Genomic DNA, 14,066 nt, shown 5'->3' on the forward strand with positions numbered 1-14,066 from the left:
ACAGCTAAAGAAATCTTGTGTCACTGTTTATACCCTCTCTGTTCCTGTGGTTCATGAGAAGTCACTCTATATATTATCTAATCATATTATTACTATGTTATTTGATGCCTGCTCCGCAGTGGGGTGTGGAAGATCTAGCTCATCAGTAGTTATTAGAACAAAGACTGAACTTTCAACATAGTACTATATCCTACTCTATCTCTTTTCTGTACTCCACCCTTCTATGTCAGGCTCAAGATTTGCTCTGTAAATTGACTTAGAGGTGGCTTGAGAAGCACACATGACGATGTCTGTTTGGTAGCATAGGTGCTTGGGTTATATTGTCCAGAGACAGTACTGTTTTGCTTGTGCTGATCAGCGAATCAGTGACCCACCTGCCACTGCTTTGGATATGGGAAACAGACTTGCAGCGTGCCTACAGCCCCTGAAAACTCTGACTGTCCAAACTTATCTGAGCCTGTCTAACACACCCTGCTATAAATGAGTTCAACTGTCAGGAGCAAGGGGCAGCACTAGCTCTAGTTGCAGCCACGCTGGGTCGTTCTGGAGATGTGGTGTTTCCAGTGCTGACACTGCTGCCATTCACATTTACCCCCAGAACCAGACAAGTTTTCTGTACTCCTTCTTCATCGTGGTGTACTTCATGTCTAATCACTGTGAACATTGAGTTCATGTGCAAGAAATGCTTACAACAAACAATACTTTTTACCATACCCACTCTTCTGCAGGAACTTTACCTTGGTGTGGCCAAATCTGTATTGGTTGTGGTCAACATCAATGGAGGAAAGAAGCTTTTCTGAAGCCTTTTTGCTGTCAATGAATTGGCCTTCTGGAATGGCTGAGGCATTGAGAATCTTGTACCTGTGGTAAGACAGGTTGCAAGGACTAGTTGCAAACAGGGTGAGGAAAATGGGATCTATCATATGTCATAAAATATATGGAAGCTGAGCTATCTCAGAGCAGCTGAATATGCCATCTGAAATCTAGACAGTCTTGGCTGAACAGGATGTGATGACAAGAAGACATGTCTACTCTTCAAAGGAATCTGCTGGATGTGGAACAACACAGTATGTTGTTACATGCAAATCACTGTGCATACTTAAGAGTGCCTGCAGGTCCAGGGATTAAGGAGAACATAGTGCGAAGAGCCTCTTCTCATCTTGTTTCAGAGGAATGCTACTCAAATTAAAGTTGAAGATAGATTAAAACCACTTTGGAATACAGATCTTGCACTGCTCACAGTCTCTATAAATTGTAACACTGAATCCTTGACCTTGGATGGAAAATGGTGTGGTATTGTACTGTAAATGCTAACAGAAATCTTAGCATTTTGCAAGGTGACGTAATGAATAAGGTAGTCCTCTGTCATGGACAAGACCACTTAATCCTTCCAAACGGGTTTTTCCAGGTACATTAGTGAGGATGTGTGACTGTATGCTGAAGCATTTATTATTCTCAAGTGTACCTTGAAAGAGAATATGTCAAATGAAGACAGTGATCTTGGTGCAGGGAATTTGTTATCTGTTCTTATTCTCTGTTCTCATTGTATATCCTCCTGAGCTTCAGCACATTTTCTCTGAACAATAAAGCACTTTGTGCTTCTCGACTCTGGCCATTATGGACTGGTTCCTTCACCTGTCACATCAAATTATGACTTGACAGTTGAGACCAGCTAGTCCTTTACAGAACACCAGGCTTTAGAGCATTTTCAGAGAGGTCTTGGGTCCTTTTCAGGGCAGTTCAGCATAGCAGATGCTACTGTTACGTTTAATTATAACAACAGCCAGTTCTGATTCAGCACTTTATGGCAATTGAGCTCACATGATCCAGTTTAATTGTCTCCATGTTAAAGATGAGGAAAACAAGGCACAGGATACAGGCCAGTAACAGAACACTGGCAAAGCCTTGGATTTTGGAATGCTTTGTCTGTGCACGGGAAGTAGGCTGCACTGATGTGGATTGGGTTTGCATGTATGTTCCGGGAGACTTACAGAGAACAGTCTATATTGCTGCTTAATTCATTACACTGCAAGCATTTTGCATCTCTTTGAATCATCAGGCTTTGAGTACGGTTTAAAAATGACATTGATTCTGATGGATTGAGAAATCTCTGGTTGGATCAAAGAGGGAAAAGATTGGAATGACCTAAGGTAGTATTAGTGACTTAGTTCCCTCAAATGCTCTAATCTGGTCTCTCCTTGATGTCACCAGACTTGACTCCTGAACTGCCGGTTTACCAAAATCTTATCTTAACAGACAGTAATAACTGAAGACCTACCGTTGCTTGAAGTCTGCATAAAGAATTCTGCTTGGAAAACCCTTCCTGCAAATTCGGATGCCTTCCAGAACTCCATTGCAGCGCAGCTGATGCATCACCAAGTAGTGGTCCATTTCACCTTAAACAAAATACATCCATTGTGATTCTCCTTTTCTTCCAAAGCATCAGTTGGTTAACATGGGAAGAATTGTCTTTCTCCTCCTGAAATATCTACTGGATATAATAATCAACTGTATTCTTATTTCCAAGTATTACAAACAAAGTACAATTGGCAGAATAAAACCCTCTTGGGATCACTTTGTCTTGCAGAAATTTCCGTCAGCTGCTAGAGGCATTAATTAGTGCAGAATGGTCCATACCCTTAACTTTATCTTTTCAATGTAATCAATAAGGATTTGTTAGAAAGGAATTGTTAGAAAAGTCAAGCATAAGTGGCCTAAAACTAGCTAAAAATCAGAAAATGTCCAGTATCTCTTCCTTCACCATCTTTCATTTTGTTCACACAGTGCTACTTTTCTTTCTCTTAAAAGGCAAAAGTTAAGATTCCCTCCAAGTCACCTCTGTCAAAACAACTGAGTGAACATTAAAAAGACAGCCATATCTGGCAAAATCATTCATTCAAATATGCTTTTCTATTTTAGTAGGGTTCTTTAGTTCCCTCCCTTACACCTTTTTGACTGTCAAGACCCCAGCGAGATTCCTCTTTTTTCTCTTTAGGATGTGAATTGTGGACATTTCCATTTGGGTTTCATTTATAGTCAGTGAAGCAAAACAGAGTCTTGTAGGATGTGATTCATCTCATCCTAAGAGAGATTTATAAAAGGAGCCTGATGAGTCATAACTTAAAATGCCAGCTTCTCTCCACTGAATATAAAAGGAGTTTAGATGAACCGCTGAAATGTGAATATGTGTGTTGCTTAAATCCTGCTTGTGGTCTTCAGTGTTACACAGAGAAGCATAAATAAGAAAAGTAAGAAATTGTCTGAAATTGGTCTTTCATTTTTTGAGCAGATTAAACAGATGCTAAGCTCCTGTTTCCCGGTACTCCTGTCATACCCACTACCTTCTACCAGTATCTACATTACTGTTCTATCAGTGTCAGACCTGACAATGATCGGACTTACCCAAGTGAGTCTCTCCCCAGGTCCTTCAGTGTAATGGCTGCATGAAAATACTCCCAAATCTGACTGCTTTCAGACAATAAACTCTTTGTGAGAGTTTAATATTTAATTGTTAAAGGGAAAAATCCATAATTTTATTTAAAACTGCTTTCTAAGCGTTAGCAGCACGCAGCACATTATGCACAAAATTCTACAAACAATATATGATTTCTTTGACGGTCCTCCAGCTCAGTGAGTCAGAACCTAACACTGAATATTTAGAAATTGGTAAGAAGTTTTGGGCTGAATGCAACAGTTCTGAATGACACAGTGGTCCTGAAAACTAGGCATTTGTTAGGGATTTGCTTGTGCTGTTGCCCACAACTGAAAATTCATCAGCTGCGATCTATCCCATCTTTATCATTCATCTGCAGCTCCATGCACACAATTAACAAAGATAGGTAATTGTTTTGGACTAAGTAATGCTAAAAATTTTACAGTCATTTTAAACAATACAAGAAGTTTTAGTTGGCCACTGTCCTACAGACCAATCCCCACAAGGACTTCACATGCAAAGGGACCTGTTCTGGAAGAAGTGTGAAAGCTAAGCAGGCAGATTCCCATGAGTCCTATGTCTTCAGAGTGTAATAACGGACTTACCAGGTGTCTTGGTCTCATTAGGAATCAGACAACGCACAAAGTGAGGATGGGTACTTCTCAAGTTAGTCATCAACTTGTTTAGATTTTCCTGTGATAGAACAAAACATGAGTTCGAGCGTTGAGCTACAAAGCTTTGATATTTTTACTCAAATGCCAAGTAATGATAGAATGACAGGATGGTTTGGATTGGAAGGATCCTTTGAAGGTCATCAATTCCGACACCCCTATGATGGGCAGGGAGATCTTTGACTGTACCAGGTTGCTCACAGCCCCGTCCAACCTGACTTTGAACGCTTTAATGATGGGGCATCCACAGTTTCTCTGGGCAACCTGTTCTAGTGCCTCACCTTCACCATAAAAAATGTATTCCATATGTTGCATGTAAACCTGCCCTCTTTTAGTTTAAAACCATTACCCTTTGTCCTGTCAATACAGACCCTGATAAAATATCTTTCTCCATCTTTCTGATAAGCCCCTTTTATATATTGCAAGGGCTTAAGAAGATGTCCCTGGCATCTTCTCTTCCCCAGGCTGAACAACCCCAATTCTCTCAGCCCTTCCTCCTAGGAGAGTTGTTCCAGCCCTCAGATCATTTTTATGGAAGCATGGCTCATTTAAAAGGAAATTCACATACCCTGAACACGGCAGACACCGTCTGGAAAGAGCCCCCCTTCTTCTTAGCACCTTTCTTGCCACCACCACTGTCACCTTGGAAGAAATAGACAGGAGGTGAACTGTTAGAGAAAGCAGCATGGTTTGTAGGCCTCACCTTCCTTCCTTTGGTCATGGGCCAATAAAATAAGTAATTTTCAATTTTAAATACTGAGCCACTGCTGCTTGAGAGTTGTAGTGAAGTGCTGCTGGCTGGTGATCAGCGTACGGTCACTTTGGTCTCAGATACATGATTTAGGTTGCATCATGATGTATGTGGCTTTGGTGGTTTGGAACACTATGGCCTGACTTAAGTTTCATAACAGTGTGCTGCAAGTCACGTTGCTTTTACTCATAGATGTGAGCCCATTTTGTTTTAATTAGCCACAAGAATGTGGCTCAGCAGTGGATGTTCGTTTATCTGTGCAATGAGGTCTTCAGAAAAATCTCCTAGTCCAGTGTTTCAGGTGAAGAATAGGGATCTGTTTGGAGTTACGGCAGCCCCAAGGCAGGAAGCAGGTTGTAGTCCCAGGAATACAGGCTGCTCAGTGCCTTTTCGTTTATGCTGCACTGCTGAAGCCAATTAAATCTTGACTTAAATGGAGTCTTTATGCTCCAAACTTCACATCTTAGCCAAAATAAAACTGAGGGATCAAAAGGGAAAGGTCCTTCTCTTCCATGGCCGGTGTTCAGGAAGAGCTCTGTCTGTCTTTCTGCCCTGATCCCAGATCTGTGCATTCCTAAATCCAGTTCCTGAGTCCACCTTCCATCTGCCAGTAAGTCAAGTCTGGGACCTTTCCCTGTGCCTGTTTTGCAGCATCAATAGCGACATATAGTCATTGAGGATTTTGGTTTTGTGTATTTGTATGTATTTTATTATTTGCTTATGAATATTGTTTTCCTTTCTGTTATTATTGTTTCATTGAAACTGTTTTAGTTTTAGTTTCGAACACACAAGTCTCTCTCTCTTTGTCCTTTCCCTAAGCGGGGGATTGGAACCACAGCTGCTCTCATTTAGCTGCTGACCGAGCTGGGAGTGAGGCTAAACCATAACAAGAGTCTAGAGTACACCACAGAGAGGAGAAGCAGAAGTAAACTTTAGTTGATTCTTGCATAACCAAAAAAACACTTACTTGTTTCTGCACCAGCATAGTTAGAGAAAAGGAAGGACAACAGCTTCAGGGATGATTTCTGGTACAACCCCACAACAGTTTCATTCAGGGGGTCCTTGTTCTTGTCAAGCCAGCCAGAGATGTTGTAGTCCACGGTGCCAGCGTAGTGCACCAGCGAGAAGTGAGCCTCAGCCTTGCCTTTGACAGGTTTGGGCTTCTGGAAGTTGTTGGACTTGCCCAGGTGTTGGTCATAGAGCTTGTTCTTGAAAGAGGTGTCCGTTGCCTTGGGGAACATGCACTCCTCTTCCAGGATGGAGAAGATGCCCATGGGCTGGAAGAAATGACAGCACATGAAGAAAGTAAACTGGGGAGAAGAAAAGTAAAGAAAACGTCACCTTGCATATGATTTGTGACTTCTTTCAGTGACTGTAATTTGTACCGCACAAGGTCTTAAGACATCACTAGTTATTGTAATAACCAGACAAACTATTATTAGTCTGTCTTGCTCACCACCGTGAACATGGCAACTCAACATTACTGTTCACATGCATCTTAGAATGAAACTCTACATAGTATAACCAATTATTTCAATCATCCTGATCCTACAATGTTAGGAAGGAGGTTTCAGTGTCCTGTTTGTGGGACTGATGCTGTTGTGTTTGTTATAAGCCATCAGGCTGCAACTGTCAAGGTAAACTTAATGTGACAACTCCTCAGGAATGTGCATAGATAACTAATATCTAACAACTCCTGCTCTGCCCCCAATGACTGTGTACGATGGATCAGATTTTCCTCACCCTGTATGGAGTGTATATAGCAATAATCCATGCTTTAAATACCCATAGATTTTTACTTTGTCTCTGAATTGTATTTGCAAAAGGAAGTATTTCAATACAGAGAGATAGGCAGATTCTCAGTACAACAGAGCTTTCATCTGAGCTGCATTAGGTACCTTTTGATGGTGCAGATAAGCACGTGTCCTCTAATTTTGCTGGAGACACTGATGTGACCTGCATTTCATTGGCCTATAGAGAATTCTAGGAGTTCCTTCTTTGAATGAAACTTCTTGTTCTTTTTCTTAATTTAACAAGATACCATTAGAAGCTTACATCTGATTTCAGCTAGATAGCTTCCAGAGCTAGAATCAGGGATATTTCAGAGCAGCAGCAACCACAGGAGGTGGATGTTGGGCAGGAATGCCATGTTTTGAATGAAGATTTTGCCCTCTATGTGTGGCTGCTGTGTGAGAGCTCTGGGGTTGGCATTCATCTCTTGTATCCATAGGTGTCTACAAACCAGCATCTAGATCTGAGTTAGCTGTCCAGATTGCTCTTCTCTAGTATTGTAAAGACATTTCACTGAATCACTTGTAGAATATACTTTATAAGGAGATGATTTGCATCCTAGAAATGTCTACTTCTTTCCTGTCATTACAAAAGAGGCTACAGCATTAGAACAGCACAGGTGTTTTGGTTCCTCTGGCTCTAATACTCTGTACTGCATAGATAGAGGACACAAAATGTGTGGACACAGAGCAGTAAATGTGGATTTTAATTGTTAAATATAGCAATAGGCAACAGGCACTAGCTGTGAATGGTAGTGGTGGCTGTAGATGCTACTATGTGGTGGGAAGTGTGGGAGGTTATTAAGAAACATGAAGCTTGTGTGCAAAGGTATAACCTATCAGTGTGAATATTAAGTGCTGAACGTGCATGTGCAATGACTGAATGTGTCACCGGGCACTGGGGGGCAGGAACAATAGGGCTGGGAGTAGATACCTGTGTACTTCTGAGAAGGAAGTGAAAAGATTTCCTCTACCTTCTCAATGAGCTCGATGCAGGCAGCCAGGTCCATCCCAAAGTCAATGAACTCCCATTCGATTCCTTCCTTCTTGTACTCCTCCTGCTCCAGCACAAACATGTGGTGGTTGAAGAACTGTTGCAGTTTCTCGTTGGTGAAGTTGATGCAGAGCTGCTCCAGACTGTTGAACTACAAATTCAAAATATGTAAAAAGTGCTGATTAGTTTGGAAAAGACATCAATGGGCAAGCATACCTACTGTAACTCACATCAAAGATCTCAAAGCCAGCAATGTCCAGGACACCAATGAAATGCTGTCTGGGCTGCTTTGTATCCAGCTGTTGGTTGATTCGTGTGACCATCCATAGGAACATCTTCTCATAGACTGATTTAGCCAGGGCACCCACAGAATTGTATACCTGTAGGAATCACAGCCGTGGCAGTAATGAAAGTTGAGTTAGCTTTAAAGTTGAAAGAACTGTGTGAGCAAAGTGAAAAGCTTATCAGCTGTCTGGGTACCTGTTGGACATTTTGTCCTTTAGTTACATATTCATTCCCGACTTTCACTCTGGGATAGCATAAAGCCTTGAGCAAATCAGCAGAATTCAGACCCATCAGGTAGCCAGCTTTGTCAGCCACTAGGATCAGAGACAGCAAACAAGCTCAAGAGAGTCAAACAAAGGTGTTCTGGTCCTCTGGGATGTTTCTATTAGAAGGAGCTGACTTTCAACCACACCTGTTGTCAAAGGAACCCCATGGAGAATGTTTGCCCACCACCACAAGCAGTGTCTTAGCTGCAGCATGCTCTTATTCCATGCCTGGAAGGCTGCAGCAATGTGTCATCTTTGTGTTCCTCTGTTTCCTTGCAGAACATAATTAAATAATTGACTTCGTGGAACTTTCAACAATTAATTAAAAAATTAAGTTTCTGGAAGGGAAAATAATTCTCGAAGTATTGGGCACTTTATGGGTTACTAGCTTGTCTCCTGGTGAGACAAATTCACAAGCAAATTCTGCAGCAAATACTGCCTCCTGTTACTAGGAGTTCTAGATTTTGTTAATACCTTCTGTGTTGTCCGGCTCTGCCTGCTCCTCCCGCTGCTTCTGCTTGAACTTCATGTTCCCATAATGCATGACGGCCCCTGTTAGCTTGTACATCCCCACCTTCTCATCGGGACTGAAGCCCAGGATGTCCACGGCGCTCTACAGAGGTAACAGGCAAGTCAGGAAGGGTCAAAGAAGTCCAAGGGCTGTTAACAGGCATGTGTACTGCAATGGGAAGATGGGGTTTGTCCCCCTGCCTCCCCACCTCCCTGCCTGCACTGAGCGGCCCATAGGTGCTCTGCTGTACTCACATCCGTTGCCAGCAGCTCCTCACTATCATCAATACTGGCAACAGTGACTTCTCCTTGGCTCACATAGGGGAAGTCGTAGGGATTGGTGGAGATGAGGAGGAGATCTGCAGGTATACAGGGCACCTTTGGTGACATTGGAGCAGGTCACGGTGGAAAGAGAAGGCACTTGCTGAGCAAAGCCCAGGACTGCTGGCACTCACCAATGAGCTCTGGCTTCTTATTGGACATTATCTGGTAAAAAATATGATAGCTCCTTTCACTGGCCAGCTGGAAAGTCACTCTGGATTTCTCTAGAAGATCTAACCAAAAGAGAGGTGCCATTAGTCTCCGGGTAAACTTGAGATAGTTGCACAAATTCTGCATAGAATCATAGAATCGTTAAGAATGGAAAAGACATCTAAGATCATCCAGTCCAACTGTCAGCCCAACCCCGCTGTGCCTACTGAACCATGTCCCAAAGTGCCACGTCTACACAATTTTTGAACACTTCCAGCGACGGAGACTCCAGCATGCACTGATTTGCTCCAACTCACAGGTTTCGATATCCGCAGAGGCCAGCTTGCCAGTTGCTCCAAAGTGAATCCGGATGAATTTTCCCTATTAAGCAGTACAAATCAACCTACTGGTTATAGCGATCAATGAATGAGACATGTATTAGGTATCTGCATTCCAACAAATCTGAAATGAACTCACAAAGCGTGAGGAGTTGTCATTCCTCACAGTCTTGGCATTGCCAAAGGCCTCTAGGAGCGGGTTGGCCTGGATGATTTGATCCTCCAGAGTTCCCTAGTGAGAGGAGAAAACATTTCTTATCAAACTTCACTGCTGGTTAATAACAAATATTGCAGAGGAGATGTTACAAGCAGATAATTTTCTGTGCAGCCTTGAACATCGTGCAATGGTGAGAGACTGCCATTCCCATAACTGTCTGCAGATGGCACAATGAGCTTAAATTAGTTGTTAGTCCAACATAAAAGTGCACCGTATAAAATTAAGGCAACAGAGTACCTTATGAAGCTTTTCTAAGTAACAAATATCCCAAATCCCTACAGTAACGCCCTCTCACATGTATCTTTCAGTTTTCTAAATGATTCTTCTCGAGGAGAGCATGTGTTTGTCATTGCAGCTGACTAGAGCAACGCCAAACGTCTTTTTAGTGCACAGCTCTGACCAGGGAGCTCTCAAGGGAGCATTGTGCGTGGAGAACAGCATAGAAGACTGTGAGCTCGCAGCCCAGAAGGCCAACCGTATCCTGGACTGCATCAAAAGAAGCGTGGCCAGCAGGGAGAGGGAAGTGATTCTGTCCTCTGTCCTCTCTTGTGAGACCTCATCTGGAATACTGTGTCCAGTTCTGGAATCCTCAATGTAAGAAGGAGAAGGAGCTGTTGGAATGGGTCCAGAGGAGGCTACAAAGGTGATCAAAGGGCTGGATCACCTTCCATACAAGGACAGGCTGAGAGAGTTGGGACTATTCAGCCTGGAGAAGAGATGGCTCCGACGAGCACTTATAGTGACCTTCCAGTACCTGAAGGGCCTACAGGAAAGCTGGAGTGGGGCTCTCCGTAAATGCTTGTGGTGATAGGACCAGGGGGAACAAGTATAAACTGGAGAGGGGCAGATTTAGACTGGACATTAGGAAGAATTTCTTCATGATGAGAATGGTGAGACACTGGCCCAGGTTGCCCAGAGAAGTTGTGGCTGTCCCATCCTTGGAGGTGTTCAAGGCCAGGTTGGATGGGCTTTGGGCAGCCTGATCCAGTGGGAGGTGTCCCTGCCCATGGCACGGGGGTTGGAACTGGATGATCTTTAAGGTCCCTTCCAACCCAAACTGTACTATGGTCCTATGATCCTATGATAGTATGATACTGTTCTAGAGTCTTGTCTACAGGCTTGGTGACAGTGCTAGAGTCAGAGATGCTGTTCTGGGGAAATGCTGTTATCTCCTTCCCTTATTCATATACTCTTGCCTGGCCTCTGCTTTCAGCCTGCAGCTGAGATAGGATGCTGGGCTAGACAGAACTACAGTTTTTTATTATAGTCTTTTAACTATAGTGTTTTATTTAATCTTCTTATGAAGATTATGGCACATGCTACTCTTACAGAGATGGTAAATACTAAAAAAATAGAGTATTCTGTGCATAAACTCAGAAAAGGGCAGAACAGCTTATTGTCCATCTGAGAGTCAGGTGATTTTCCTTATATCAAGCATGGTCACTATGTCTCTCAGCTGCCTCAAAGTTTTTCTGAGACCAATCCTGGCATAGTGAGCAGCTGGTGAAAGCTGAGACCAGGAGAGGCTGAAATGGTGCTGATGGAAAGAGTGCTTCTGATGAACCTGCCTTGGCCACAACAACCCATCAATCACGGACACCTGCCTCTGAGTGCGGAAAGCCTTGGAATCTCCTTAGGTTCTGCTGTGCCCTTGGCTACTCAGATAACACGCTGACACGTGTCACCCACTTTGATGCGCATACCATCTCACAGACTGTGGTGACACACACTTGTGCCACAAGGGTGTTTGTTGTTTGCTGTGTGCTAAGGGATGAAGCCTACGCCTTGCAGATACACCAGTGAGCTCAGATTGCAGTAGCTGCGCTACTCAGGAGAAAGGGGCATCAGAGCGTTTGCTTTCTCCCCTGGAAGGATCCTTTCTGAGTTTACTTTTTAACTGTCAGGCAAGTGGTCCCAGCTGTCTCGGATCTGTCCCTTTTCTTACGCTGCCCCTCAGGGCTGTTTTGTTGCCCACAGGAGAATAAGCCAGGGGAAACTGCGACCTGGTGCTATTGAAATGAGTCTTAACTTCAGCACAAGCACTCTGGAGTTCAGAGCTCCTGCACTGCCCCTGTCAATAGGAATGAAAGAAGGAATAGGAATAGCACAATCACATGCCAGTGGGAAACAACTGCTCTCTTTACACTTGCAGCCACTTAGGTGCTGTGGATATAATTGATCTCGTGGAATACTAACAGATAGATACATAGATAGACAGCACAGAGGAAACTGCTGTCTTACATTATCTTCCTCTCCCCGGTGAAGACTTTCCCTGAGTAAATGGAGAATGGAGAGAAACTGAGGCTTGGGCCTTTCCTACATGAAGAAATTGTTTCTTTAGTCTTGCACCCCAAAGGTACGCATGGATATGTTCTGCTCTGCAGGCACAGTCTTGGGCAAACACTAGAAGGAGATGGCAATGCCTCACCTGCATTTTGCCAGGCTGGTCTTTCTTCTTCTCCCCAGTAACTGCAATTGTTGCAAAGTACTGGATGACACGCTTGGTATTCACAGTCTTCCCTGCACCGGATTCTCCACTGCAAGACCAAAGTATTAATTGTTAAAAGAAACAGGAAACATTTTTCCTTCTGTCAGCTTTGTCACACATGCCAAAAGATACTCACGTGATGAGGATTGACTGATTGTTACGATCTGAAAACAAAGCCACAGAAAGAGCTGTTCAAACAAGATGTGGAGGGTTTCTGTTCCTCAGACATAACTAACTGACATCAAGGGACAGAACTATATTGTAACTCTGTTTTTTATTCTCTCTCATCAGATAAGGTAAATTCTGCATGTGATTTTTTCTTTTTTTTTTTTGTGGACAAAGGGATGAAGCAGCTGAAAATTGAACTCCAGGAGTTAGAGTTCTTTATAACGTTTCCTACTTACTGTTTGTTTTCTTTTATGTATAGAACTTGGCTTAAATATTGTTTAACCAGAATCAGATTCTCTGCCAAGGTCCTTCCTTACTGTTTCTTCAAATCCCTTACTAGGAGAGTGAGTGCAAAGCTATAAAGCTAGTTAGTGCCATTCCTTCATTATCTGACAGCACAGAGTCATTAAGATGCCACAAGCAGTCTAATCCTGAGTTGTGTTATAGGACTATGGGAGCTGTTGCCATCAGGGACTAGAAGAGCACTTAAGATGCCTGAACTGTCAAGAGTTCCTTGACTAAGCAGCCAGCTCTGCATGTATCAGGGTTTCCCATTCTTGCCAAATGACTCACCAGTCAACATGGACTGATAGGCGTTGTCAGAGATGGAGAAGATGTGTGGAGGGGCCTCCTGGCGCTTCTTGCCTCGATAGCCAGCCACCACCTCCGGGTTGTACACCGGCAGCCACTTGTAGGGGTTGACGGTGACGCAGAAGAGACCCGAGTAGGTCTGCAAGGAAGGGAGACAGCACGTTGGCTGCGCTCAGCCTGGCAGAGCGGTTCCTCCCAGCTCCCCAAAGGAAGGCTGTGCTGGGACTTACGTAGATCATCCAGGCTGCGTAACGCTCTTTGAGGTTGTACAGCACAGCGGGTTCGTGGAGGTGGGTCATCATGGCCATGTCCTCGATTTTATCAAATTTTGGAGGATTCATGGCAAAGACCTCATCTTCCTTTACAGTCACAGTCTGACAAAAACAAAAGTGGGAACAACAGAAGGAATCTAAGCCAGGGAACTACCTGGACTGGATGATCATGTATGCTTAACACATGGTATCACTTACAGTATCATCGTATTTTTTAACTGTGACTTTGCCACCGTCTCTACTCTGTACAGTAGCTTTCACATACATTTGCTTGTCATCCACTACAAAACAGGCTGCCTTAGCGTCAAATGGGCGATTCTGGGCTTCAATTCTCTCCTTCTCAGGCTTCCGTAAATAGGGAGCAGCTTCTCCAAAGATTGCCATCTCTGCGTCTGAACTCATGGCTGGAGTTGCTCTGGAGGAATTCAGAAAATTTTCAGAGAGCCTGTGTATTTGTAATTTATATTTAGCCTGAAAGCAGTTATGCTTAATGATTACAAGGAAGAGGAGGACTAATCAATGTCAGGCACTTAACTTTTGCCTCAATTTTAAGTAGCCACTGAAGAAGTCCTAATAAGGACTTCTGATAAGTTCCTTTTCTAGACAGATGTGTATTGCTTTTTAAGATATCCCCCTTAAATGAAATGCCTGTGTGCCCAAGCGAGGGAGTATCAAGCTAGAAGTCTTCAACAGCTTCTCCTGCAGTATTTTCAGCTACTATTCACACAGTCATGTACTTCTCAAAGCCACATACGCATAAGCCACTTAGAAAGATTGTTCCATTAGACATCTAAAAATTTAGATGCAAGTAAGTTCCATAA

At 43.3% G+C, this 14,066-nt stretch overlaps 1 protein-coding gene and 1 long non-coding RNA gene across 2 annotated transcripts in view; one reads left to right on the forward strand and one right to left on the reverse strand.

Annotated features, from left to right (window-relative positions):
* The window catches only part of LOC104064733 (myosin-4), a 31,288-nt gene extending 17,641 nt beyond the window's left edge, over nucleotides 1–13,647 (reverse strand). The window contains exons 1-19 of the mRNA XM_054083224.1: nucleotides 13,444–13,647; nucleotides 13,204–13,347; nucleotides 12,956–13,112; nucleotides 12,351–12,378; nucleotides 12,155–12,263; nucleotides 9,649–9,741; nucleotides 9,489–9,552; nucleotides 9,156–9,254; nucleotides 8,956–9,059; nucleotides 8,665–8,803; nucleotides 8,120–8,238; nucleotides 7,870–8,019; nucleotides 7,620–7,790; nucleotides 5,823–6,132; nucleotides 5,484–5,495; nucleotides 4,673–4,746; nucleotides 4,039–4,126; nucleotides 2,279–2,396; nucleotides 738–861 (exon numbers count right to left, since the gene is read on the reverse strand). Of these exons, the coding sequence (XP_053939199.1) occupies nucleotides 738–861; nucleotides 2,279–2,396; nucleotides 4,039–4,126; nucleotides 4,673–4,746; nucleotides 5,484–5,495; nucleotides 5,823–6,132; nucleotides 7,620–7,790; nucleotides 7,870–8,019; nucleotides 8,120–8,238; nucleotides 8,665–8,803; nucleotides 8,956–9,059; nucleotides 9,156–9,254; nucleotides 9,489–9,552; nucleotides 9,649–9,741; nucleotides 12,155–12,263; nucleotides 12,351–12,378; nucleotides 12,956–13,112; nucleotides 13,204–13,347; nucleotides 13,444–13,647 (2,307 nt within the window). The remainder of the gene's footprint in view (nucleotides 1–737; nucleotides 862–2,278; nucleotides 2,397–4,038; nucleotides 4,127–4,672; nucleotides 4,747–5,483; nucleotides 5,496–5,822; nucleotides 6,133–7,619; nucleotides 7,791–7,869; nucleotides 8,020–8,119; nucleotides 8,239–8,664; nucleotides 8,804–8,955; nucleotides 9,060–9,155; nucleotides 9,255–9,488; nucleotides 9,553–9,648; nucleotides 9,742–12,154; nucleotides 12,264–12,350; nucleotides 12,379–12,955; nucleotides 13,113–13,203; nucleotides 13,348–13,443) is intronic.
* LOC128853969 (uncharacterized) overlaps nucleotides 1–14,066 on the forward strand; it is a 53,741-nt gene that overhangs the window by 18,225 nt on the left and 21,450 nt on the right. The gene's annotated exons all lie outside the window — the stretch shown is intronic.

Source organism: Cuculus canorus, chromosome 18 (assembly GCF_017976375.1).
Source record: "Cuculus canorus isolate bCucCan1 chromosome 18, bCucCan1.pri, whole genome shotgun sequence".
In the NCBI taxonomy this organism is placed as follows: domain Eukaryota; kingdom Metazoa; phylum Chordata; class Aves; order Cuculiformes; family Cuculidae; genus Cuculus; species Cuculus canorus.